Source organism: Aulostomus chinensis, chromosome 8 (genome assembly GCF_037954235.1).
Source record: "Aulostomus chinensis isolate RoL2024-O1b breed Wild chromosome 8, RoL_Achi_v1.0, whole genome shotgun sequence".
Classification (NCBI taxonomy): Eukaryota; Metazoa; Chordata; class Actinopteri; order Syngnathiformes; family Aulostomidae; genus Aulostomus; species Aulostomus chinensis.
The window spans coordinates 297713-322675 of record NC_141327.1 but is presented as its reverse complement, the minus strand read 5'-3'; the positions used below and the strand labels follow the sequence as shown (position 1 = coordinate 322675).

The following is a 24963-nucleotide window of genomic DNA, read 5'->3' as shown; positions in this document are numbered from 1 at the left end:
AAGATCACTGATACATTTTTCATATCTGTGTGCTATGATTGAAGTATGTATTTCGTAGTCTACTTTAAGAATTAATATGGGTCTAAAGTTACGACAGTATTCCGTGTCCTTAGCCTCTTTGGGACTTACAGAAATTATAGCATCCTTCCAAGAGGGTGGTAGATGGCCTTCTTTAAGCGTATAGTTGAAGGAAGATGTAAGGACAGGCGTTAATTCGCCTTTAAAGGTTTGGTTCTCTAGCAGAGAGGAGTGTGTATCAGAGGAAGTGACATCACTGGTATGCAGGAGGAAGTGGAGATGATGAATTAGGCTCCACCTGTGAGCTCAAAAAGGAGGGAAACTCAAACACAGGAGGCAGTGAATGGAGAAAGGAGCTCAGCGATACAGAGGAAAAGAGTGGAAAATAAAAGTGAAAAGCGGTGTAAACTGAAGAAAAGTGAACAGCTCTGGAGGTGGACCCCAGGACTCAGGAAACTGGGGAATCCCCGGAGCAGGTGGACCATTCCTGCTTGGAAGTCCCTGGTTTATCTCTGGGTTGGAGAACTTCCCTGATGGCTACACAGGAACTCACCAGATAAGTGTTGTCCCCTTTACCTCCAACTCTCCTGGCTTCACTCTGTCTGACCTCATAACTACCCCAGCTCTAACACCCCCCCCCCCCCCCCAATTCTCCTCGATCAGAAATACACACATCATTCTGCCCATACCTGACTGAACTGGATTCTCTCCATACACCCCCCCCCCCCCCCCCCCACACAGACACACACAGACACACACAGACACACACAGCATTCATGAAACTGGACTGATTTCCCCCCTCAGAAACTCTCCTTCCCTTCTCATCTCACACACCTGCATACCTGGGACTTTTTGGTATAAACAGACTTTAATTATTAAACCCGTATACTTATGTTGAATGATTGTTTTGATTTTTTTTAACTGACTGTTGATATCCTGATTTATGCGTTATGATGGTGTTTTCTCAGCTTTACTTTGCTTTATTTAAATGATGATTTTTGCAGGTGATGAAGTATAAGAAATTTGTGCAGCCTTAATTCAAGATGTGTTGGGTTTTTTTCTTATTTACTTTAAAGTTGTGGGTTTGAATTACTTGGGTTTTTGTAGATTGAAACAAGCTTCTGGGTTTCCTCTCCCTCTAAATTATAATTTAAAATAGTATATGACAGTCGAGTTTTGTATCCTCCTGTCTGGCACCCAACTTTCATTTTACTTTGGGAGAGGTAGTTTCAACGCTACAGTGCCACTCCGATGGGAAGCCATGCTTCCAGGGGACTTATTAGCCTGAAGTTTGGATATGGCTTTGGATATTTCTATTGGAGGGGAAGTCAAGTGCATTAAGAAACTGTCTTTTTGCATCCTCACTAGACGAAGGTGGTTGTGCATATAAGTTTATCTCGTAGTCTTTAAATATATTTTCTATCTCTGTAGCAGAATGTTTAGTTGACCAGAGCAAAACATCTCTGATCTTACGTTTCGTATTTAAAGCCTGTTGTTTCCTGATTTGCCTTGCCAATAGCTAAGTAGCTTTTGGGCCAATTTCATACTGTTGTTGCTTCACAAATCTGAGGTTTATTGTCCATTTCCCCTTTTTTGGGTTTTATTTCTTGTGAAATTTGAGTATTCGGGGTGTTTTGATATTTTAATTCTAATCGTTCTTCTTTATTACCAATTTCTTTCAAGCACTTAAAGTTGAGTGAGTTTTGGATCAATTTTGCCACTCCTCTTTTACGACTCTGCCTACATGTACTATAGAAAGTATTTCTACACCCATATTTTTTTAAATTTCTTTTTATTGAAAATTTTAACAATAATTTTGCAAACATCTGGTATACATGAATTGAAACCATCCAATCATGCATCTTCAGATTACAATTGACATTTTGGAACAGAAATAGAGTAGCTTCACCCTTTTATATATTCAAATAAAACTGTGCAACTGAAACTATCATCCAAAAGTGATGACCAATTAAATAGCCATTTGCTCCAGTGTAGCAAAATTTGAGAAATAAAAAGTATTTTATAAAAAAATAAATAACCAAAAAAACAATAAAACAAATCAGATATAATTACAATAAAAAACAAACAAACCAAAAGAAAACAAAACACAGAACTTGTCCACTTCTGTAGCTACGAACCAGGGTCAACATCTCAAATACAGTCAGACCAAATTGGTTGTATGTACTCTATTCAATTCTTCCATGTTCTTTTAAATCTGTCCTCCTCCAGTCTCATGGAGAAAGTTAACTTTTCCATCACATAAACATTATGCATCACCTCAACCCAGTCCTCAATCTTAGGTTCCTCCTTCTTCATCCACTTTCTAGTAATTGCCTTTTTACTTGCAATCAACATTATTTTGTACATGTTTGTCTCCTAATCTCATAAATTCTGTGTCTGATTTCCCCAAAAATAAAACTTCAAAAGTAGGTGGAAGGTCTACCCTCAGTGTTTTATCCTTTCTTCTTCTCTTCCACGCGTGTTCTCTCCACGATAAGGAGCATGTTGTTCTCCACTGCTGTTCATTTATCTCTTCCTATTCAGTCACGGCTGTAACAATATTTGCCTCCCTCTCCCATCTCTCTTTTATATACACAGTATCATTTTCTTTAGGATCTTCTATTCCTTTGTATAATTTTGAAATTAATTTTCCCCTTGGTTTGGATTCATATGCTGAAATAAACATATCAGTGACTGCAAAGCCCTTCCCCTCTGTTGATCCCTTTAGTGTTTGCCCAATGTTACGCCTTAGTTGCAAATACCTGTATTGATCTTGATTTGTCAGATTGAATTGATCTTCTATCTTCTTCTTTCTTAAAAGCTCCCAGAATATTGTAGGCCCCTCTCCCACCTATGAAAACTCTTATCTGTTCTATTAGGCACAAATTCAGAATCATATCCAATCCAGTTTAACAATCTACTTTGTGTTCTGAATTTATTTCTCATGATTAATTCAAACCACACCTTCAAAGAAATCTCCACCCTTCTTTCATATGTTCTCTCAAGTTATAGTCTCCTCTTATAGCCTGTATAGGCACCCCATCTGTCATGCTGGCCTCAATTTCTTTCCATCTCGCTGAATAAGAGGGATTGTATACATTTAGCAATATTTTGGTTCGTGCAGCTTGGTAATAGCTCTTCAGGCATGGAAGTGCTAGCCCTCCTTTGTTTTTAGCTAACTGTAGTGTTCTGTACCAAACCCTCGGTCTCTGCCCCTGCCAGATGAGATCATTTTGTCCCATTCCCTGAGTTCGTTATCTGTTATCTCCACTGGTAGACTTTGGAATAAGCACAGTAGCCTTGGCAGTACATTAATTTTTATCACCTCCACTCTTTGCATAATACTTAGATAAGGTACCAGATTCCATCTGCTAATATCAGATTTGATTCTATTGAGCAATGGGTCATCGTTGATGCATTTTAATTGTCCTAAATCTTGGGGTATATTAACTCCCAAGTACTTTATCGATTTTGATTCCCAACTGAGTTTTTTGTATATTTATGTTGAAGCCTGATAGAGAACCATAGTCTGTAAGGGTCTTCATAAGTTCAGGGAGGGATGTGTTTGGGCTGGATAAATATATTAATACGTCATCTGTGAATAAGGCTATTTTCCCTATCCCTCCCCCCATTTCTATACCTGCTATATTTTCATTTTGCTTTATCCAATAGCTCAGGGCTTCCAGAAAAATTACAAAAAGAAGGGAACTCACTGAGCAACCCTGACAACAGCCTCTTTCTAAAGGAATACATTTTGAAAGGCTCCCATTGATTCTGATTCTAGCTGTCGGTTTATTATACAGGGCCCTTATTGCATTAATAAACTTTTTGTGGAAATTAAATCGCTCCAAAACACTGGACAGCAAATTCCACTCCACCGAGTCAAAGGCTTTTTCAGCATCTAAACCCACCGCTACTGTCTCGATTTGATTTTTGATTATATGTTGCATTACAAGTAGGGTGCGCCTAATATTGTCCTGCGTCTGTCTTTGATTTTATAAAACCCGTCTGATCTAAGTAGATGAATTCTGGCAAAAGGGTTTCTAAACGTCGTGCTAAAATGGCTGTAAACAATCTGTCATCTTGATTAAGGACACTGATCGGTCAATAATTGGAGCATTCCTGTTCATCCTTTCCCTCCTCTGGAATTACAGAAATAAAGGCCTCTCTCCAAGAATAAGGAATTCCTCCCTTCGTCAACACCCAGTTAAATGTCTTCCGCAAGAGTGGAATTAATGTTGCCCTAAATGATCTAGACCATTCTGAGGTGTACCCGTCTGCACCCGGGGACTTGCCAGCTTTAAGATTAGAGATTGCCATATTTATTTCCTCATCTGTTATTTCCTGATTTTGTTCTTCTGTAACTGCTGGTAAATTTAAGTTCCCTAAAAATGTATCCACCTCAAGTTTTATTACTCGCTTTTGGTTGAGTGTATAGATTTTTGTAGTAAGTTTCAAAGCACTTTTGAATTTCCTCTGCTTTGTCCACTGTTGGTCTTGTATGCGGGTCCCTTATTCTGCAAATGTTGTTTTTTGCTAGCTGTTTTTTCAGTTTATATGCCAATAATTTTGCTGATTTTCCCCCAACTTCATAATATCTTTGTTTCGTGTACAGTCGTTTTTTTTTTTATCTCCTGCATATAAATCTCATTAATCTCTGCTTTCTTTTTTAATTTCCTGATGTATGTGCTCATCCAGCTTTTCTTCATGCTCTCTTTCTATCCTTCTTCGATCTGATGTTCGTGTGTCAAGTCTTAACTGTCTTGTCTTTTTCAAATATGCTGATTTAGCGATTATCTTGCCTCTCATCACGGACTCACATGCATCCCACAACACAGACGGGGACACCTCACCATTATCATTATCCTCTATAAGTCTGAAGTTCCTTCACTATTTCTTCCTTCATGTGTCCTTTAAAATATTTGGATCTAACCAACAGATTGTTGTCTTCTTCTTCTCATTCAATAGATGTACATTTAAATAAAGAGGGCTGCGGTCAGATCGGTCCATTACACCTTTGTCACATTTTTTAACCCTATCTTTATTATACATCAAAAAGTAATCGATGCTCGAGTATATGTTATGTGGTGTCGAGTAGAAAGTAAAATCTTTACTTGTGGGATTCAGATCCCGCCAGACGTCCACAATCCCCAGTTCAGACATCAGATCATTTATTTTTGTAGTAATTGCAGGTTTTTGTACTCCACCTCCTGAGGAGTCTAGCTGTGAGTTAAGTCTTTGATTCAGATCACGTCCAGCAATCAAAATACCCTCTGCCTCTATCATCAATTCAAACATCTGTCAAACTTCCAGTCTGAGCCTGGTGGTGCGTAGATGTTAAGAAAGGTCACCAACTCCCCTTCTAATTTCCCCTTCACCATGATGCATCTACCCTCTTTGTCCCGCGTCACTGAGGTTTTTTGAAAGGAATACTTCCCTGAAATTAAAATAACAACCCCTCTTCGATGTCCTGTATTGTAAGAGACAGACAATACTTGGTTGTCGCCATTCCTCTTAAGCTTTGCATGTTCCGTCTCTGTTAGGTGGGTCTCCTGTAATAATGTCACCTCGACTCCTTCTTTTCTCATCTTACTTATTATCTTACTGCTTTTGATTGGGTTGAGTATGCCATTTACATTATATGGTACTACTTTCATGCAGTTTTTGGATGTTGTCATTCGTCTCATTTCTCCTGACTTGTACCTTTCTACAGTTCTACAGTTCTCCCCTTCACATTTCCCCTCTTTGCGACAGAAACAATAGTGAGCATTAAACAACCTAGAACATAGATGGAACCAAAATATTTTCAAACAAGACAATAAACGAGCTTCCTTGTGTGAGGTCCTGTTATTGACCTTATCTGAGCTCTGATGTTCAGTCCGCTCTGAGGGATGTCCCCTGTCCCCTGGGGGACGATTTAAGGTCTTATTTTCCTCACCTCAATATCACCACAGGCTTAGGATATCTTCTGGAAACAGTCAAATCCTCTCCTTACCGTACTATATCACCTCATTTGTCCCGGTCTCTCCTGAAGGCATGCAGTTTTTGTTTGTACCCCTGCCGTGTCTCTGTTGTCCCATGTCCATTCTCCGCTCTGCTCGTCGTCCACGTTAGCTGTTTAAGCCGCTCTGCCCAGTTCTCTGCCGGTTTCACGACCTCCACCTGTAATCCTCGGGCCACCATGTCCTTCGTTGCCTCCTCCGCTGTATTGTACAGGCGCGTCTCTCCCTGGTAAAACACCCGGCGTCTTGCTGGAAAGGGCGTCTGGAAGTGTACATTCTTTTCTTCCAGTACCCTTTTCGCCTCCATGTATTCTTTACGCTTTCTCAAAATCTCCGGCGCATAGTCGTGGTCCAAAAACACCTTCCTTCCCTCATACACGAAGCCCTTTTTCTGCCAGGCTATCTTTAGCAGTTCTTCTTTACTTCGCAAACTTTGTAACTTCATTATGATAGATCTAGGCGGGGAGTCCTTCGGAGGCTGCGAGACCAGAGCACGGTGGGCTCTTTCAAGATCCAGCTTCTCTCTCAGGAGGTTTTCAACAAAAGTGATCATAGACTGTGCATTTTCTTCTGCTCCCTCCTTCACTCCGTGGATCCGGACGTTTTCCCTCCTCGCACGACCCTCTAAATCCGTCAGTCTGGTCTCGACCTGTTTCTGCAGCTCCATGAGCTCCAAAGTAGCATCCTCCAGGTTCTGAGTCCGTTCCTCTGTTTCCATGATCCGCTTTTCAGCATCATCTATCCTGTCGTTTGTCTTCCTATGTCATCTTTAATTTCTTTCAGATTTTCAAAGTTCTCTCGGCGAAACTCACGTAACTCGCGCAGGATTGTTTCCAGGTCTGCCATACTTTCAGTAGTTTGCTGTGTTTCTTCCTGCCTCGGCCGGGCAGCTAGCTTGGTTTTCACTGTGTCACCTGTTGACACCGTTAGCTCTTCTGCTAGGCTCGTATTGTTAGCTTAGTTGTCTCGTTATCGTTGCTCAAGGTTAAGATCTGCGTTTTTACTCAGTTTTCGACTTCTTCCTCTGATCTTACTCATCGCCCTTACTATTTACTCCCACATTTACCCTTGCTTTCTCGGTTTTATAGGGCCTTTTAATCTGAATGTCGGGGAGCTCTCTTTTTATGCAGCTGCCATGTTGGTGTCAGGCCGGAAGTCCTTACACCCATATTTTCTTAAGTGTCTCATGTTCCTCCCTTGATAAATGTGTTTCTTGCATGAACATAATTTGGGCTTTAATTTTTTTCCTTTTCAGAATGACCTTGCCTCTTGATTGGACTGTTCAATCCATTCACATTTACTGACACCAATGAGATATTATTCATATTACGATTGTGGGATAGTATACTTTTCATGAAACCATCTTGTAACCATGACGACAAATAACGGTCTTGTAAGAACATAGGACAACGTAATACAAAACAAGAACTTCCAATGGTAGGCGTGTTTCCGTGTGTGCGCCTCCCACATTACTTTTGTGGGTTGAGGGGAGTATCCCATAATATATGAGGACCCCTCACTTGGTAGGTCTAGTCTTATTTTCCGATACTGCTTCTGCATTAAACCTCCTAGTAGAAAATACGTACATAGCTACCGATCAATTGGAACAAAAATGACAGTCAAATAGAGCGACCAGTTTAAGGAGTGCAGACAATATTTAGCATGTTGTTTATTTTCTGTGTCTTTGGTTATGTTCTTTTAATGATTCAGATTTTTGTCAGGGGTGTCTGGAAGCGTATTCCTTTCTCTTTTAGGACCTTTTTGATATTAGTGTAGTAACTGTGCATTAATGATTTCTCATAATATTGTCTTTCTTTCCTATTTACCAGAGAGACTATAAATATCAAGGTTAATTTTTTAATAAATAAACTATGCTTTTTTTAAAGGGGTGCCCTGACTTTCAAGCACAACTGTATTCCTTTTTTTTCCCGGACCACTTGGGTAGCGTAGTCATGGTCGAAAAAGAGCGCCTGCTTTTGATAATGGATTTTCTTTTTCCAGGCCTCCATAAGTACTGTCTCCTTCACCGTGTATTTGAGAAAGTTTACAACGACAGTTGCTAGGGGTTTGTCTGAATCTGGTTTTGGCATTGTGGTTCTGTGTGCCTGCTGTATCAGGAGGTCCATGTCTGGCAGCAAAGGGAGCTCGTTTTTCAGAAGCCGCTCAATGAATTGTGTGATGGAGCCTCCTTCTTCTACAAGTCTACAATTTCATTTAGCAGACGCTTTTGTCCAAAGCGACGTACAACACAAGCAAGAATTCAGACTTAATAAAGGAAAAACCCATAGGAAGCGCAAAAGCGCTTCAGTTGTGATTTGGTCACAGGTACTGCCATCTAGTGGCAGAAGAAGTGTCGCGCCCCCCCCCCTTTTTTTTTTTTTTTTTTGGACAAACATACAACATCACACAGCACAGTTAGTGCTACATAGTCACTAAGTGCTGGGTCTTGGACCCTCTGACTGATTCTACCCCAAAGAGGAGCAGAGTCAGGTTCAGTGCCTCGGTGCTCTCTGAACAATTGAGTCTTCAATTGTCTCTTAAAAGTAGAAAGGGACTCAGCAGAACGCACAGAGTTCAGTAGTTGGTTCCACCATTTGGGAACAACAGATGCCAAAGATACGGATATTGTTTCGTTGGCTTCTTCCTTCCTTCCTTCCAGCTTTCAATCTCTCCAATTCTTTCTTCAGCTCCCGCAATCTTCGTGGCTTCTGTTGCAAGCTCTTCTGTTGTTTCTGTGAGCCTCTGGTTAATGTCCTTTTGGAAGTCCTCGAGTTCTTCCTTCATTTCTTTTTTCATTTCTTCTTTGAACATGGTAAACTTCATTTTCAGCTCAGTTTTGAAGTCCTGAATTTCCTTAACTATGTCTTTCAATCCTGAGCGTATCACGTCACCCTCGTCAGTTTCCATGTCCTTTCCTTCACCCTCCGCACTCGCCATATTAGCCATCGGGCGGTATGGCTCAGGGGTAGAGTGGCTGTCTAGCAACCGAAGGGTCGCTGGTTCGATCCTCGACCCTGGTGACCATTTCCAAGTCTCCTTGAGCAAGATACTGAACCCCTAATTACTCCTATTGAGTAGGTTGGTGCCTTGCATGGTAGCCTCCATCATCAGTGAGTGTGAACGGGTGAATGAGACGACACTGTAAAGAGCTTGGAGTGCCGCTGAGGTAGAAAAGCACTACACTGAAAAAAAAAATCCTTTGAATTTACTTAATTTGAATGTGTACATCGGTGTCACACAACCATTTTGTGTTTGGCTGACATGATTTTCTCTCTTCGTCCTCACTTGATTATTGCTTGTCACATCCAAATATTTAAATTGTATGAAGATTGTATAAAAGAATCATGTTGATTCAACACATTTTATTTACTGCAACATCAATGTATTGTGTATGATTAAGGTGATTTTATCACCTCCAGGAAACATTTTTTAATTGTTAGTCCAAAATGATTTCTTCATGGTAATGTAACACAATTGCATGATGTATTTGTTACTCAAATTAGGTCTGTAACTTTAACTCGATTTAATAAGTGTGTGTCTACAAATACGAAAGAATGTAAAAAAGAAAAAAAGGCATCAACAAAAACTGCAAAGAGTCAGTTGACAGGCAAAATGTTCTGATTGAACTTTACCGACAGTGGCATCTTTCATACGTTGAAGTGCAACACTGCAAAAAAAAAATGTTTGCAGACACAGCTGCAGTGCCAAAACTGGGTTAATTCACAAAATGTTCAACACTGAAAGTGTTTCACAGTTGTAGTCCCAAAAGAGGACAGAAAATATCACTTGTACACAAAATTTCAGCTGCAGTGCCAAAACAGAACAGAAAATGGTTCCGACATCATTTGTACACAAATCTCTAACAATGAGAAACTGTATCACAGTTGCAGAGACCAAAATTGGACAGAAAATACCATAAAGGGTACACAGTCTTCAACAATGAAAAACTGTGTCACAGTTAAACAGCCAAAACAGGACAGAAAATGGCGTCGACATCGTTCATACACAAATGTTCAAAAATGACAGTTTCACAACTGCAGTGCCGAAAATGGACAGAAACGTGCGTTGCCATCATTCGTACACAAATCTTGAACAATGAACTCCTACTAAAGTACAATCATTTATGATGGTACACAATCTTCAATTAAAACTGTTTCACAGATGCAGTGCCAAAACGACAAAGTTTCACAATTATCGTGCAGAAACAGGAAAGAAAATGGCATCATCGTGTGCAACAATGCAATGAATAAATTTTCAAATAGACACAAAACTACTAACAAAGTTGTTCATCATTATCAGTGCAGGTTCTCCTCTGCTCGAAGAGCCTGTTTTTCAGAGTGAGTGCTCTCTGAGACAGTTTACCTCCATCCAGTCTCATCAAAATCTTTTGGATGGTCTCAGGAGGGTAGCTGAGGTTAAGGGCAAACATTAGTCCAAAGAGTAACCCACAGCCAATGCCACATTATCCACACCTGGCAGCACCTTGATACCCTCCTAAGACAATTCCAATGTCCTGTTCATCTTCCTTGACTTTGAGAACATAAATCCCAACAATTCTGTCTTCAATGGCCTCATTGGTGGTGACTTCATCTCCACCCTACGAAACAGAGATTCACAAACGTCAGTATGTACACAAGACCTATTTACCATACTGAGAAAAGAATCAATCAATAAGAAAATGGGCAGTAGGTATTGAGCATTTGGTTGTAGTTTCTCACAGTATAAACATGCATTACCCAAAACAGCTTATTTAATGCAGATTGAAAGGAATAGTTCAGATATTTTGACATGAAGCTAACGTCAAATGACCATCAGTGTGGTTAATCAACCGTGACTTTCCCCCCGCTGAGTCCTGTGAGCGTTCTGGCCCGGATTCTGTGTTTCAGAAAGTTGTAGTGAGGCGGAAGGAGACTGCTGGTGTGTGTGTACTATGTGACAGCAAAATACGACTAGCGTACACGCTACCAGACAATAACTTTATACTGGTGCACACATACACAAAGACGACAGCCCATTCAGTAAATGAACAGAGACTATTTTGATGTGATGAATTTACGAACTAAACTGAGCCGAAACTTCAGCCACTGTCGAAATGGCGGCACTCGCGGGCTTCTTCCTCTTCTTCTTCTTGTCTTGTTGGGTTTAGCGGTGGTACACTAGCGCCCCCCATTTCCGGTGGAAGCCAAATTAGATTACATTTGACAAAATAATGTGAATCATGTTCGTTCAACGCATGAGAAACACGGACACTCAAAATTCATCATAAACACCTTAACTTTAGCTGATTAAATCATGTTGATGTTTTCCGATCGAGACGTGCTGTTTATCCTGATTTCTCAAGTTTCTGTCTTCTAGATTTCATTCCCCCTTCCATTTTTGCTTCAGTCGTGCTTACTTCATTCTAAATTACTCAAATTTGGGGGTTTTATCGTGTTGATCGGGAGCTTGCTACCTATGTTGCCATCTTGAACTAGGTCCTAGCCGGCTGTCCCTTTTTCTAAAGGGTGCCTTGGTGTTATGACCCCCCACTAGCACAGAGAACTCTGGCATGGGATCTGCCCCAAGTGCCGGATGCTTTGTGCCTGCTTCCCTGGCACAGGCAGAGCTCAAGCAGCTGTCTGCAAATTGTTTTTTCCATGCCACCGACAGAGCTCAGTGTACTGGAGAGCTACATGCTCTGTCTGTGAGTGACTCATGTCTGAGATGGAACTCAGGTGGTTCAAGGGTCACTCTGTGGCCCAATGAGGCTTTTCTGTCATCATCAAACATCAACCCTTCATCAACATATCCACCTGGCACCCTCCATGTGGTAGTCGTTCCTGTCCCCAAGTCCAACTGCCTTAAAACTGTTGGAGATGGAATTTATTGAGATTAAAAACTAAAAGTTTGTACAAGAGTTGGATGGTCATGTAAATCAGTCAGCAGCCACTGAACTTCACCGTGTACTGAGACCAACAGCAAGTGAGGTAGCATGTAATGGAGGAGTGAGGTGAAGCTGTTCTGCCAGCCCTCACCTCACAAACATGTCCATTGCCTCTATTTAGCCATTTTCTATAAGTTGATTAATTAGTTTTAATTTATCAAGTTTTTTGAACATTTAAAAAAAAAAAAAAACTCAACCCACTCAGTGTGTCCCATGTCCAACTTATACCAAACCCATTACTGCACTTCCTTGGGTCCCAAGGGTTGAAGTACCTGGGGAAGTATTTACTGTGTTTCATGAACATTTACTGGGCTACTGTCCTTGATGGAATCTTTCTCTGGTGTCCCGCTCTGACTGAACAGAGCACAGACACCACACAGAGGCTTGATTTGACCTGGTCACCTGGGGCGGGGGGCTGCAGCTGCGTCCTGCCCGTCTGATCCAGTTACTCTGGAGGCCGTAGCATGGACTCAACCATTCAGTGACCCCTCTTTTCCATGTGGAAGCATGCGTGTCGTGTTTGTTGCTCAGCTACAGACTGAATGCATTTGTGTCATCTGAATCAATATTAAGGTCATTGATTGGTGTGTTGTGGTTTGGTTTCTTCCACACAGCTGACCATGCTGGCATCCCAGCGGAGGAAGACTGTCGCGCCGGATCCAGAGACTGCATGAAGTCAACTCTCATATCCTCTCATGGAGCAGAGGAAAGGAGCCAGCACTGTGAACGGGTTTGTTGCTGGTTCCCTGAGTGATGATGGATCATCTGATTCGTCAGGCTGAGTTGTGAAGTTTCTCATTGGCTGCTGCTCGTTTGAAGGATCAGCACCAGGTGACGCAGGGGAATGTTCCCAGAGCTGTTGGGAACAAACGAATGCAGCCCAATGTGAAAAAAAGGCCTTTGATGATATGATTTTCTCGTCTGAATGCATTTGTGCAACACATGTCTTCTGTCGCCTGCCGACGTTTGCTGAGTAGCATTTTTTTGGTAAACGTTGGAAAGTTGCTTCGGATACGTGAGTCACTCCATGTGGTTGAGGATTTGTTGATTATCATCTATGAACCCTGACTTGTTTTCTACATCAAACAATCGTTTTGACAGGGATGGAGTTCCATGTGTTCTTACATGCAGTTTGTCTATGTGATGATGTCTGATGTTGAGTATGTAGAGAGGTTGTGATAAAGAGGCTGGCAAAGCTTTCGTCCAGCTGATTTGAGCTGGAGCCACCGACCCTCCTGAGTGCGGCAGTGGCGTCCAGTTTGTGTCCCTCGGCTGGTTAGAAGAAGAGGAAACTCCAATCACTAATCGTCAAGTAAATGGAACATTTTTCCTAAACGCAGTGTGACTCACATCTTCAATTTAGTGCAGTTTTCATGGTGAGGCAGATTTGAGATGATAAAAGCATCAGTTCATGTTACACAGATGAACAAATGAGAAGTGCTGGGAAAGCTATTTTCAAATATGATGAGTAGATTTTACGAGTTGTTTTAATGTCAAAGTAAGTGATTGCTTCACAGTGATACTCTGCAGAGTCATAGTAACTGATTACACTACTTCTGCATTACATTCCCCAATAACTTCAGAGGTATGACGAGACATTTAAGGTGGAGGTGTGGGATTCCTAAACATGGAGAAGAGGGACTCTTCAACTTGAAAGTATTTTCAGATTCGTGAAGTGATGAAGAGAAACAGGATTTCCGCCCAAACCCAACTTACCTCACTGTGTCTCCAAAATAAACTCCTTCAGAACCAACGATCCATCCATCCATTTTGACCTCTTATCTTGTTAAGGGTGTGTGTGTGTGTGTGGGGGGGGGGGGGGGGGGGTGGAGCTATCCCAGCAGCCTTCAGGTGAGAGGCGGGGTTCACCCTGGACGGGTAAATTTCTCATTTTGAATGAGAATAATCTTTGCAAGGTTTCCATGTAACATTTGTCTAAACTCTCGCCAGGAGGGAGTGATCATTGCCCCGGCAGTTCTACAGACCACAATTAACACCCAAAAAATACACGATTTTAATAATAATAGTAATAATGATAACAATACTCTTTACACCTTTGACAAAAAACATGCCCAGATTGCATTTATTTGGCTACCATCAATATTTTGGAGCTCCCCCAAAATTTCACAAACCGTGTTTCCAGGGGAGCTCACGTCACCACTGGGGGAGCTTTGTCCCCCCCGTTCCATTATAAGTATTGGAAATACACTTGTGCTCACCTTAGCTGCCTGCTACCCATCTGAGTTTCTAGCCGTACAAGTTTGATGACAGATCTTTTAGCTTGTGCTGCTTTCCACATCCCTAATCTTCAGCAAAAGTCCTCCTTTTCATGCTGACTGTCCAGGAAATACTCTCACTGTCCATCATCACTGGAGACGGACAAGAAGACAGAGACCCTCACAGACCAGCTGACCACTCCTTAGCTTAGTACAATGAATAGTATTCGGTGGGAAGTGTTAGCATGCCTCCATTTTGTCTGTTCAGTTTCCACACCTGTGTTGATCAGGTTCAGAATCTGTATAGAAGTCGTGATCCTCCTCGTCCTGTGGGGACGATGGTGAAGAACCCTATTTTCCAAAAATAATGCTTTGAACAGTCCATGTTGATGTTCAAATCCCTCCCTCCATCTTCTCGCTCTTGTGGAAGCTGGAGTACCAGAGAGAACCCAGCAGGAACAGGGAGAACATGGAGACTCACCCAGAAAGACCCCGTGCTGCAGCCGGGGCTCCACCCACAACCTTCTTGATGGGGGGCCACCGTGAGGACCACTGCTCCACCCACAACCTTCTTGATGGGGGGCCACAGGGAGGACCACTGCTCCACCCACAACCTTCTTGATGGGAGGCCACCGTGAGGACCACTGCCCCCTTCCAGCACCAGCATATTCAGATCAGCTCAAGTGTCTCATTAATCTACACTTATGAGGAGGATTCTTGTGGGTCGTGTTTTGTTTTTTTTAAACATATATATATACACACACACACACACACACTCACTCACTGGCCACTTTATTTTTCACACCTTGCTAGTACCAGGTTGGACCCCCTTTTGCCTTCAGAACTGCCTTAACCCTTCGTGGCACAGATTCAACAAGGTACTGGAAACGTTCCTCCGAGAGTTTGGTCCATATTGACATGATAGCGTCACGCAGTTGCTGCAGATTTGTCAGCTGCACATCCATCACGCGAATCTCCCGTTCCACCACATCCCAAAGGTGCTCTACTGGGTTGAGACCTGGAGACTGTGGAGGACAGTCACCTCATTGTCATGTTCAAGAAACCAGTCTGAGATGATTCCAGCTTCATGTCATGGCGCGTTATCCTGCTGGAAGTAGCCATCAGAAGATGGGTCCACTGTGGTCATCAAGGGATGAACGTGGTCAGCAACAACACTCAGGTAGGCTGTGGTGTTGCAACGATGCTCAATTGGTACGAAGGGGCCCAAAGTGTGCCAAGAAAATATCCCCGCACCAGTACAGCCCCACCAGCAGCCTGAACCCTTGATCCAAGGCAGGATGGATCCATGCTTTCATGTCGCTGACGCCAAATTCTGACCCTACCATCCGAATGTCGCAGCAGAAATCCAGACTCATCAGACCAGCCAACGTTTTTCCAGTCTTCTGTCCCATTTTGGTGAGCCTGTGCGAGTTGTAGCCTCAGTTTTCTGTTCTTAGCTGACAGGAGTGGCACCTGGTGGGGTCTTCTGCTGCTGTAGCCCGTCTGCCTCAAGGTTCGACGTGTTGCGCGTTCAGATGCTCTTCTGCACACCTTGGTTGTAACGAGTGGTTATTTGAGTTCCTGTTGTCTTTCTATCAGCTGGAACCAGTCTGGCCGTCCTCCTCTGACCTCTGGCACCAACAAAGCATTTTCGCCCTCAGAACTGCCGCTCACTGGATATTCTCTTTTTGGACCGTTCCCTGTAAACCCTCGAGATGGTTGAGCCTGAAAGTCCCAGTAGATCAGCAGTTTCTGAAACACTCAGACCAGCCCGTCTGGCACCGACCACCATGCCACGTTCAAAGTCGCTTAACTCACCTTTCCTCCCCATTCTGATGCTCAGTTTGAACGCCAGCAGGTGGTCTTGACCATGTCTACATGCCTAAAGCCATTGAGTTGCTGCCATGTGATTGGCTGATTAGTAATTTGCGTTAACGAGCAGTTGGACAGGTGTGCCTAATAAAGTGGCCAGTGTGTGTGTGTGTGTGTGTGTGTGTGTGTGTGTATATATGTGTGTATATATATATATATACGTGTATATATATATATAGTTAACATTTAAGGGATCAATAAAGTATTTCTGCTTATGAAAACATATAAATTAATAACTGAACTTCATTACCCAGGATTCCCTAGAGGCTGCCTCCTGTGACGCCTGTGATTGGTTCTAAAGCTGGTGAGAGGGAGATCTTCACTCTGGAGCCCCTGAGGTCACAGGAGCGGTCCAGCTCAAAGGCAGGAAAGAGTGATATAAAACACACACCTCCAACAGAGACTCTAGCACTGCCTCTCTACCTGCTGCAGCACCAGCTCAGGTAACCCTGAACCAACATGTCTGACTCATGACCAGAACATTAGGCTGTATAAATCATCCTTATTGTCCACAGTAGGCAAAATGCATTTTTTCTACTACAAGAAGTGTCAAGTGTAGCACTTGTATACAGAAATTTAAAAAAATATATGAACAAGAATCACATAAGTAAAAAGTGCACACAGTATCAGCGTGACAATTATCGGTCCCCAGCATCATGTGGAAGTGCTGGGTCAGGCCACATGGGAATTAACTCCTGTTGGATCCACACTTGCATGCCTCCACACCTTTGTCATTGCAGGCCAGTTCCATGGCCTGCCAGAGATTTTCTCTGGTTAGGGTTGGCGGTCATGAGAAGAACTCCTCTGTTGGGTTAGGTAAAGGAGTATGGTGGAAGGCAAAGATTGATGAATTCTTGTTTGATATTGAACCACTCTGGCTTGCATGGCCTTGTGTGTAATGGACCATGTCTTGCACGGACGAATGAACACGGTGTAGTGATGCGACACAGAAAGGAGTGCCAGTGCTCACGCAGGCACGAGGCCAGGAAGTAACCAGTGAAGCACCACAAACCACATGAGTAGCCCCTTTATATCTCTGAGGAAGCGCCACATGAAGTCCGCTAACTGGGATCACTCAACCTGACTGGTCATTAAACTATACACTGTGTCAGAAGTTAACCATTGCAAGGCGACTGAAAAAAAAAAGGTTTCACGGGAAAAGAATTGTCACAAAGATGCACAAGGAGAACAGGGAAGTACAGGCCTGTGCCTTGGGTTCTTCGCTGTGGAGTGAAGCTGAGCCCATTGTTAAAACCTTCAGTTATGCAAGTATTATGGATGACAACAATATGATGTCATGCTGGATTGGATAAATGTTTCCTTGCTAAAGTTGATGTTTCTGTGCCCTCATCAATCACAAGGTGAAATGTGGAGTGATATTTCTAGTGTTGAAGTGATCTGGGAGAGAAGTGTGATTTTGGAACTACAGACGTAGATTGATGGATGGATGGATACTTTATTGATCTCCAGGAGAAATTTGCATTTACAGCAGCCTGACAAAGGAAGATAAAAGTGGTAAAGAGGCATGCAAGGGTTAAAACTGTATGAAGATTTAGAGTACAATATAGGGCAAAATAGAAATGCAAATCAAACTCAAAAGTCCAGATAAAAACTAACATTTCCTGTACACTGAAGCTGTGCATCGTGCCAGTGTAGCATAGAGGAGTGCAGAGGGCAGTACACACTTAAAAGAGCTTCATGGAGATGTGCATGACAAAGTGCGTGTGGTTCTTAGGTGCATGTTCTTAGTTTGTAGTGAGTCCAGGGCTCCCACTGATCAGTGTTGAAGAGCCCTATGGTGTAGGGGAGGAACGATCTCCTCAGTCTGTCCGTGGAGCAGGACAGTGACAGCAGTCTGTCACTGTCCTGCTCCTCTGCCTGGAGATGGCGCTGTGCAGTGGATGATGTTGGTTGTCTATGATGGACAGGAGCCTGTTCAGCGTCTGTCGCTCTGCCACCGATGTCAGGCTGTCCAGCTCTGAGCCAACAGCCTTCCTCACAAGTTTGTCAAGGCGTGCAGCGTCCTTCTTGAGGCTGCTCCCCCAGCACACCACTGCGCACAAGAGGGCGCTTGCCACCACAGACTGGAAGAAGATCTGTAGCAGTTTCTTGCAGACGTTGAAGGACGCCAGCCTTCTGAGGAAGTACAGACGGCTCTGTCCTTTCCTGCACAGAGCATCCGTGTTGGCAGTCCAGTCCAGTTTGTCATCCAGCTGCACTCCCAGGTATCTGTAGGTGTGAACGACCTCCACACAGTCTCCTTTGATGGTAACAGGCTCAAGGTGTGGCCTGGTTCTTCTTAAGTCCACCACCATCTCCCTGGTTTTGGTGGTGTGGAGGAGCAGGTGGTTGGAGTCGCACCATGTGACGAAGTCCTGGATAAGTTTTCTGTACTCATCCTCTTGTCCACTCCTGATAAAGCCCACAATTGCTGTGTCGTCCGTGAACTTCTGTTCATGGCAGAGCTCTGAGTTGTACTGAAAGTCGGACGTGTACATGGTGAACAGGACCGGAGAGAGAACAGTTCCCTGCGGTGCTCCTGTGCTGCTGGGCACAGAGTCGGACCTGCAGTCCCTCAGTCTTGCATACAGAGGTCTGCCGGTGAGGTAGTCCGTGATCATGCCACCAGCTGTGATGCCACTCCCATCTCTGTTAGTTTGTCCCTGAGGAGCAGAGGCTGGATGGTGTTAAAGGCGCTGGAGAAGTCCACAAATGTAATCCTCACAGCACCACTGTGTCTGTCCTAGTGGGGGAGAGAGAATGGTGGAGCAAGAAGATGATGGCATCCTCTACTCCCACCTTCTACCGGTAGGCAAACTGCAGAGGGTCGAGACCGTGGTGAGTCTGTGGCCTCAGGTGATGGCGCAGCGGCCGTTCCATGGTCTTCATCACATGCGACGTCAGGGCGACTGGCCTGAAGTCGTTACGTTCCCCAGGATGCATCGTCTTGGGGACTGGGATGATGCAGGATGTCTTCCACAGCTAGGGAACCCTGCCCTGTCGCAGGCTCAGGTGGAAGATGCGCTGTTGAGGGTGTCCCAACTCGCGTGTTGCAGGCTTTCATGTGACTGGGGTTCTGGACAAGGAGCCTGCAAACATGTTCAGACTTAACCCTTGAACAGCAGTAGGAACAGATGAGAGAGCAGATTCCTGAACAGCAGAGAGGAGGTGCATCACTGTGAGGTGACATTGGGACTCCCAACACCAACAAGCTGCTAGTTACCCTAAGGGCCAGAAGGTGGCACCTTTGAGTCACAGAGGAGAGAGAACCATGGCTGTCAAAGCATCTTCAAGCAGCAGAAATGGAAATACGGTTTAAGGTGTGGCAGGCAGCATGGGGATCGGGGGTTCACAGCCAGACGTGTCGCACTTTATAAGTTAATGATGTATTTACTGAGAGAACAGAGCAAAATGAACCAGGTATTATTCCTAGGGTCAGTCACAGTAAAGGACTCCAGCAAGCTGCGGCCAGTAAGTCTGAAAAAGGGTGGGTACTCATAACTGCTGTTCCTGTTCCCCGACCCGAAAGCGCCGGGTAGCAACCCTTTCGTCCACCGGGGTAAACCCCAACGCATAGGCAGAGAGTCGGGGGGCGATCGAAAAGCCCACCCTGGCCCTCTGCCTCTCACCCGGAGCAACTCCAGCGAAGGAGAGAATCCAGCCCCTCTCAAGGACTTGGGTTCCATACCCGGAACTATGTGTCGAGGTGAGGCCGACTATATCTAGCCGGTAATGCTCAACCTCTTCCTCCAGCTCCTTCCCCGCCAGAGAGGTGACATACGATGTTCCAAAGGCAGCTTCCATGCCTGGGGATCAGACAGCCAAGGCCCCCATCTTGGACTGCTGCCCAAACCACACTGCACCGGACCCTTCCAGTTCCTCCTATGGGTGGTGGGTCCACGGGGGGACTGATCCATATAACCATTTCGAGTTGAGCCCCATGGGCTAAGGCCCGGCCACCAAGCGCTCGCTTGTTGTGTGTTGTGGAAAAAGTAACATTGTGTGGTGATAATTTTGATGTATTTTAAGGTATAGAGATGGGGGGATTTTAAAGTTAATGTTGAATTGGATTGTCATTTGAGCTTCCCTCTGATATGGTATAGCCCTGGGTCTTTAGCTCAGCACTCCTGTGAAAGGCTGCCGGTTCCATTCCGACAGTGCTGTCGTTTGACCGGGGAGGGTGTACATCCACAGAGAGGTCGCTCATTGTAATAGTGTTTAGTTTTTGTCACGTAGTATTTTTTTGTAAAATAAATTTTACTTTTGCTCCACCGGTACCTCATGTCACAGCCTCTTGTCTGGGGAGCCGCTAAAGCCGTTCATTCTAACAGGAGTACAGCCGCTGTTCCTTCAAGATACAGTGACTCTCTGTCCTCTGGATTGCGGCTGATGTTGCACCAAGAGTGAGTTAGGGTTCGTTCTCTGAAGTGTCACATCAACCACAAATCAGCTGATCACAGGTTTACTTAATCTGAAAATATGATTTGATTTGGTATAAAAAAACACAACCATAGCATAGAGTTGACGATTGACGGTGGACATACCATTTACATACAGACCAGTGATGCTATATCGAGTGTTCAGGACTACATGTTAGTATATGCAGAGTACAAACAGTACACTCAGATAAAAACTTGATTTACATAGCAGATTTTGACAGTAACAGTAAGCGCGGTGGAGCAGTGGTCCTCCCTGTGGCCCCCCAGCAAGAAGGTTGTGGGTGGAGCAGTGGTCCTCCCTGTGGCCCCCCAGCAAGAAGATTGTGGGTGGAGCCCCGGCTGCAGCACAGGGTCTTTCTGGGTGAGTCTCCATGTTCTCCCTGTTCCTGCTGGGTTCTCTCTGGTACTCCAGCTTCCTCCACAGTCCAAAGACATCAAGAGGGACCAGGTTAATCCAGACTCTAAATTGACCGTAGGCGTGGCTGGGAGAGCCAATGGTTGTCTGTCTCTATGTGTTGGCCCTGCCATGGACTGGTGACCTGTCCAGGGGGAAGGCTGCTGGGATAGGCTCCACCCCCACCACCCTCAACAGGAGGAGAGGGAGAACATGGAGGGAGGGATTTGAACATCAACATGGACTGTTCAAAGCATTATTTTTGGAAAATAGGGTTCTTCACCATCGTCCCCACAGGACGAGGAGGATCACGACTTCTATACAGATTCTGAATCTGATCAACACAGGTGTGGAAACTGAACAGACAAAATGGAGGCATGCTAACACTTCCCACCAAATACCATTCGTTGTACTAAGCTAAGGAGTGGTCAGCTGGTCTGTGAGGGTCTCTGTCTTCTTGTCCGTCTCCAGTGATGATGGACAGTGAGAGTATTTCCTGGTAGGGAAGGGGGGGGACAAAGCTCCCCTAGTGGTGACGTGAGCTCCCCTGGAAACACGGTTTGTGAAATTTTGGGGGAGCTCCAAAATATTGATGGTAGCCAAACAAATGCAATCTGGGTTAGGGTTTTTATCAAAGGTGTAAAGAGTGAGAACCCCTTCCCAGGGTTGACTCCCACATTTGTTGACCAGTCAGTGTGAGCCACTCATTTTCATTCAACTCCAACTTTTGTGCCAGGACCATGAGGAGTTGAATGAGGGTTACCCTAACCTTAACAACGTCAATCATTTTGATGTCACTTCCTGTCTCCCTCGCTGTCAGCACCTAACGTCACTCATTCGCATCCTATGACCACTTTTAAACTGCTGCCACAATGAAGGTGCGTCATGAATTTTTTATTTTGTGTATGTGATTCTGCTGGTACCAGGTCCTGCACACAGAGTCGACCATCAGGCACCGGAGCCTTTGACGCCGTCTGGCGGCACATAGATGAGAGAAGCACGTTGACCTGAGCTGACCTCTTGACCTCGATGGCAGCAGGTCTGTCGTGGTCTCAAGGATGGAGGGTCAGTAGAGCTCGGGGGGGGGGGGGGGGGTTGAGTGCTGCCGGGGTCGAGGGAGCAGCTTCAGAGAGAAACTGTTGACAGTAAGAGAAGTGATTTCAAGTCACAACTCCAGACAGATCACAGTGGCTCACTATCGCCTCGTGAGGAACAGATGGGTATGACAGTTTAAGACAGGCCGGCTAACATTTTCATTGTTTTCATTGTCCCCCAACAACCTCTCTGGACAGAAGAAGAGGGGCATCGTCCCTCCCCTGCCCATTGATGGAGCATCCAGGTCTTTAGAAAAGTTTATGTCAGCCACACGGTGACGGCTCCGCCTTCTTGACCAGATGTAAAAAAAAACCAAACATTGCGGCCCTTTGGAATGTCAGTGTCTACGTGACCATACCTGTGCCATCTGATGAAACAAACATACTCCTAGCATGGCTGTCACGTGTCCTGCCACCAGCCGGTCACTTACAGTCCAGTTATAGTCACAATCATCTGGAACAGACTGGCCTCCTGAAGGGAGGGACGGGTTTAAACTTTTCATAACCCTTTCAGCTGTCAAACATCAAGCATGTAAACAGTTGGGTTGCAACGCTCGTCAGTCCTCGTCCATTAGATGGGGCTCATGCAGCTGGAGGAGTTGAGAGGGTAACGTGGAGAACATGAAACAAGAAATACTGAACTCTGCCATATCAATCCCCAAGCTAGCATCTCTGCAGTTCTCCAGCCGAGGGTGGAGGATCCGTTCTACCTGCATCCAACAGCCATGTTTGTCTTGGTGAAGAAGCTAAAGGTCATTCTCAGCTGTCTCTGCAGTCCTTCCAGTCCCCACCGCTGCTCCACCGGGTCAGGCTCAGGGGTTCTTCTGGGTTGCTTCAGCATGGCTGTCTGGTCTTTAACTGAACTCTCTGCTTCCCACTAAACTCACTCGTCCACCCCTACTTTGTCAGAATGTCCTCACTGCCCAGTTTCTAGAGTCGACCAAAGGCACATCTGCAGTGACTAGAACATTCTTGAACAAACTTCCTCAACATGAGCAACCACCAACGGCTGTGGTGTATTTGGTAAATGTCATATATGGCAAAGTGAAAGATTGAAAATGTTATTTCTTTTGGAAGGTTTCTGATTCAGAGAAAGTGATTGACACTTACTGCATACGGACGGAAGGTGCGTCTCTGCTTGTAGAGAAGGAAGCAGATGATGGCGGAGAGGACGGTCTGGGCCAGAGTGAAGACCAGCAGCGATGACTTCAGTCCTCGGCTCAGTTTCTGCAACACACACGTCACCGGCTGGTCAGAACACCACAGACACCCATGTACAGGATGGGATCCTTCGTCACATTCGCTGTTACGATTATTTACTAGTGTCATGATCACGATCATTCATTTATAGATAAAGCCATGCGAGCAGGTAGCCTAACATCCAACCGTCCGGCCCAGAACACTTAGAACTACGCTGTGCTGGAGCAACCTGGCGGGGCGGGTCGTCTTAGGCAGCTCATTCAAGGAGAAAATCCCGAAAACTGAAACATTTTCTCAGTGTATGAAGGCCAACGTTTGGGAGTGAAGCTGGGAAACGTCCAGTAGTGACAGCTTCTGGAGAACAGTCAACAGGTAGTGAGGCAGAGGAGGGCGACGGCTGCCTTTCCTCTGGCTGGTAATTCTAAAATATTCTATTTCCCAACATGCTGAATATCTACATCAGTATTCAGAATGCTGCTACGAACGGTGGCATAGTGTTTCTCGCTACAGACGCCATGTTCCGTCTTGTCACAGGCAGCCTCGGGATTCTTGTCCATGTCCACAGAGTAGATGGTCACAGCAGTGACGGACAGCGCGGTGGTCAGCACGCTCACCATCACGCAGACCTGTAACTGGAAAAAACACCACAAAGCCAGGTTGGATCGACTCGGCGGCAGCAGAGGTTAGAGTACTGCAGTACACAGGTATCTTTCCATGTAATGGTGATAATCAGAATGTGGTTCATCCAAGCCTCACCGGCCATTCTTGTTGTCTGGTTCAACGCAAACTGACTGATACTACACTCTGCAGCTGCTGCTCTCCAGTCTCCAGGTACGCAGTAACGTACAGGAGCTCTACTGCGTTGGGACAAACTACTACTTTGAAGTTGAAGATAGTCTCTGGGTGTTGAGCTGCAGGCTGCATGAGCACCACTGCTCTGCCACACGTCACATCCTGTGCAGCGCGTCTTCATCGCCGACTGCTGTCCCCTCAGCGTTCCTGTTCACGTGCAGCGCCGCCCCCACAGCACCATCCCCCCGAACCCCCCCTTCAGCCCTGTGTTTCTTCAAGAACGTTGTGAGGGGAGCTGGCGTGTCAGCTGACTCACTGCTCTCCTTTCTAATGCCTCATACACAGGAACCCAATCTCTGGTTGGCTGTTACTTTGGAAATAAAACCTGACAAAACTCAGGTGTGTGTGTGACTTGTGTCAGGTGTGTGTGTGAACTCTACACACTCACAGTCTTCAGGGTGCTGTTTCTGTCCAAGATGATCGAAACCATTCCTGCAATTATAAACTGTGGACACACACACACACACACACATTACCGCTTACTAATAAAAGTCTTCAGTTTAGAAGAGATGAACAAACAAATGTGACTGGCGTGTCCTCACCATCACGCCACTCCACCACGGGACACCCAGACGGACCACCTCCGTCACCTCAGTGTAGTGAAGAGGAACAGAGTAGGACATGACCATCAGCCCCAGCATCACCTGACTCACCTGAGAGACACACACACACGTTCTGGAGGTTGTTTCAATCAGCAGGGGGCCAGGCTGGTCGGTATATCCCCCCCCCCCCCCCCCAAAAAATGGCCGTGTTTGAATACACTATTGATGAGTGCTAGGTGTAGTAGTAGGTGCAGTTGGTGTCGTCTTAGGCGTAGCAGGTACACTTGTATGTGTTGTAGAGGTTGTAGTAGGTGTTGTAGCAGGTGAAGTAGTATTGGTTGAAGAAGGTGTCGTAATGGGTGTAGTGGAGGTTGTAGATGTAGTTGTGTTTCTACTAGATGTAGTGGTCTG

The 24963-nt window shown here is 45.0% G+C and overlaps 2 protein-coding genes and 1 long non-coding RNA gene across 14 annotated transcripts in view; 2 read left to right on the top strand and 1 right to left on the bottom strand.

The window, feature by feature from the left end:
- Window positions 1-13726, top strand: part of sclt1 (sodium channel and clathrin linker 1) — a 49370-nt gene extending 35644 nt beyond the window's left edge. For all 7 annotated transcript variants that reach the window (XM_086210362.1, XM_086210367.1, XM_086210361.1 and 4 more), the window contains one exon: window positions 12558-13726. In XM_086210362.1, coding sequence (XP_086066488.1) covers window positions 12558-12617 — 60 coding nt within the window. In that variant the 3' untranslated portion in view covers window positions 12618-13726. The remainder of the gene's footprint in view (window positions 1-12557) is intronic.
- Window positions 13727-18906: 5180 nt separating this feature from the next.
- tmem176 (transmembrane protein 176) overlaps window positions 18907-24963 on the bottom strand; it is an 8143-nt gene continuing 2086 nt past the window's right edge. The window contains exons 3-7 of one of the 5 annotated variants that reach the window (XM_086210358.1): window positions 24553-24663; window positions 24399-24455; window positions 23644-23790; window positions 23069-23185; window positions 18907-19120 (exon numbers count right to left, since the gene is read on the bottom strand). In XM_086210358.1, the coding sequence (XP_086066484.1) occupies window positions 19040-19120; window positions 23069-23185; window positions 23644-23790; window positions 24399-24455; window positions 24553-24663 (513 nt within the window). In that variant the 3' untranslated portion in view covers window positions 18907-19039. Of the gene's footprint in view, window positions 19121-19823; window positions 22001-22049; window positions 22889-23068; window positions 23186-23643; window positions 23791-24398; window positions 24456-24552; window positions 24664-24963 lie in introns of those variants that run through there. The other 4 variants (XM_086210357.1, XM_086210356.1, XM_086210359.1 and 1 more) reach the window with 4 other exon arrangements.
- LOC147256772 (uncharacterized) lies at window positions 21351-24334 on the top strand. Of its 2 annotated transcripts, XR_015117509.1 has the most exons (4): window positions 21351-21929; window positions 23036-23573; window positions 23693-23862; window positions 23969-24334. It is a non-coding gene; the product is annotated as an uncharacterized LOC147256772 (long non-coding RNA). The 2 variants fall into 2 exon arrangements; XR_015117508.1 differs by lacking the exon at window positions 21351-21929 and having other exon boundaries at window positions 21989-23573.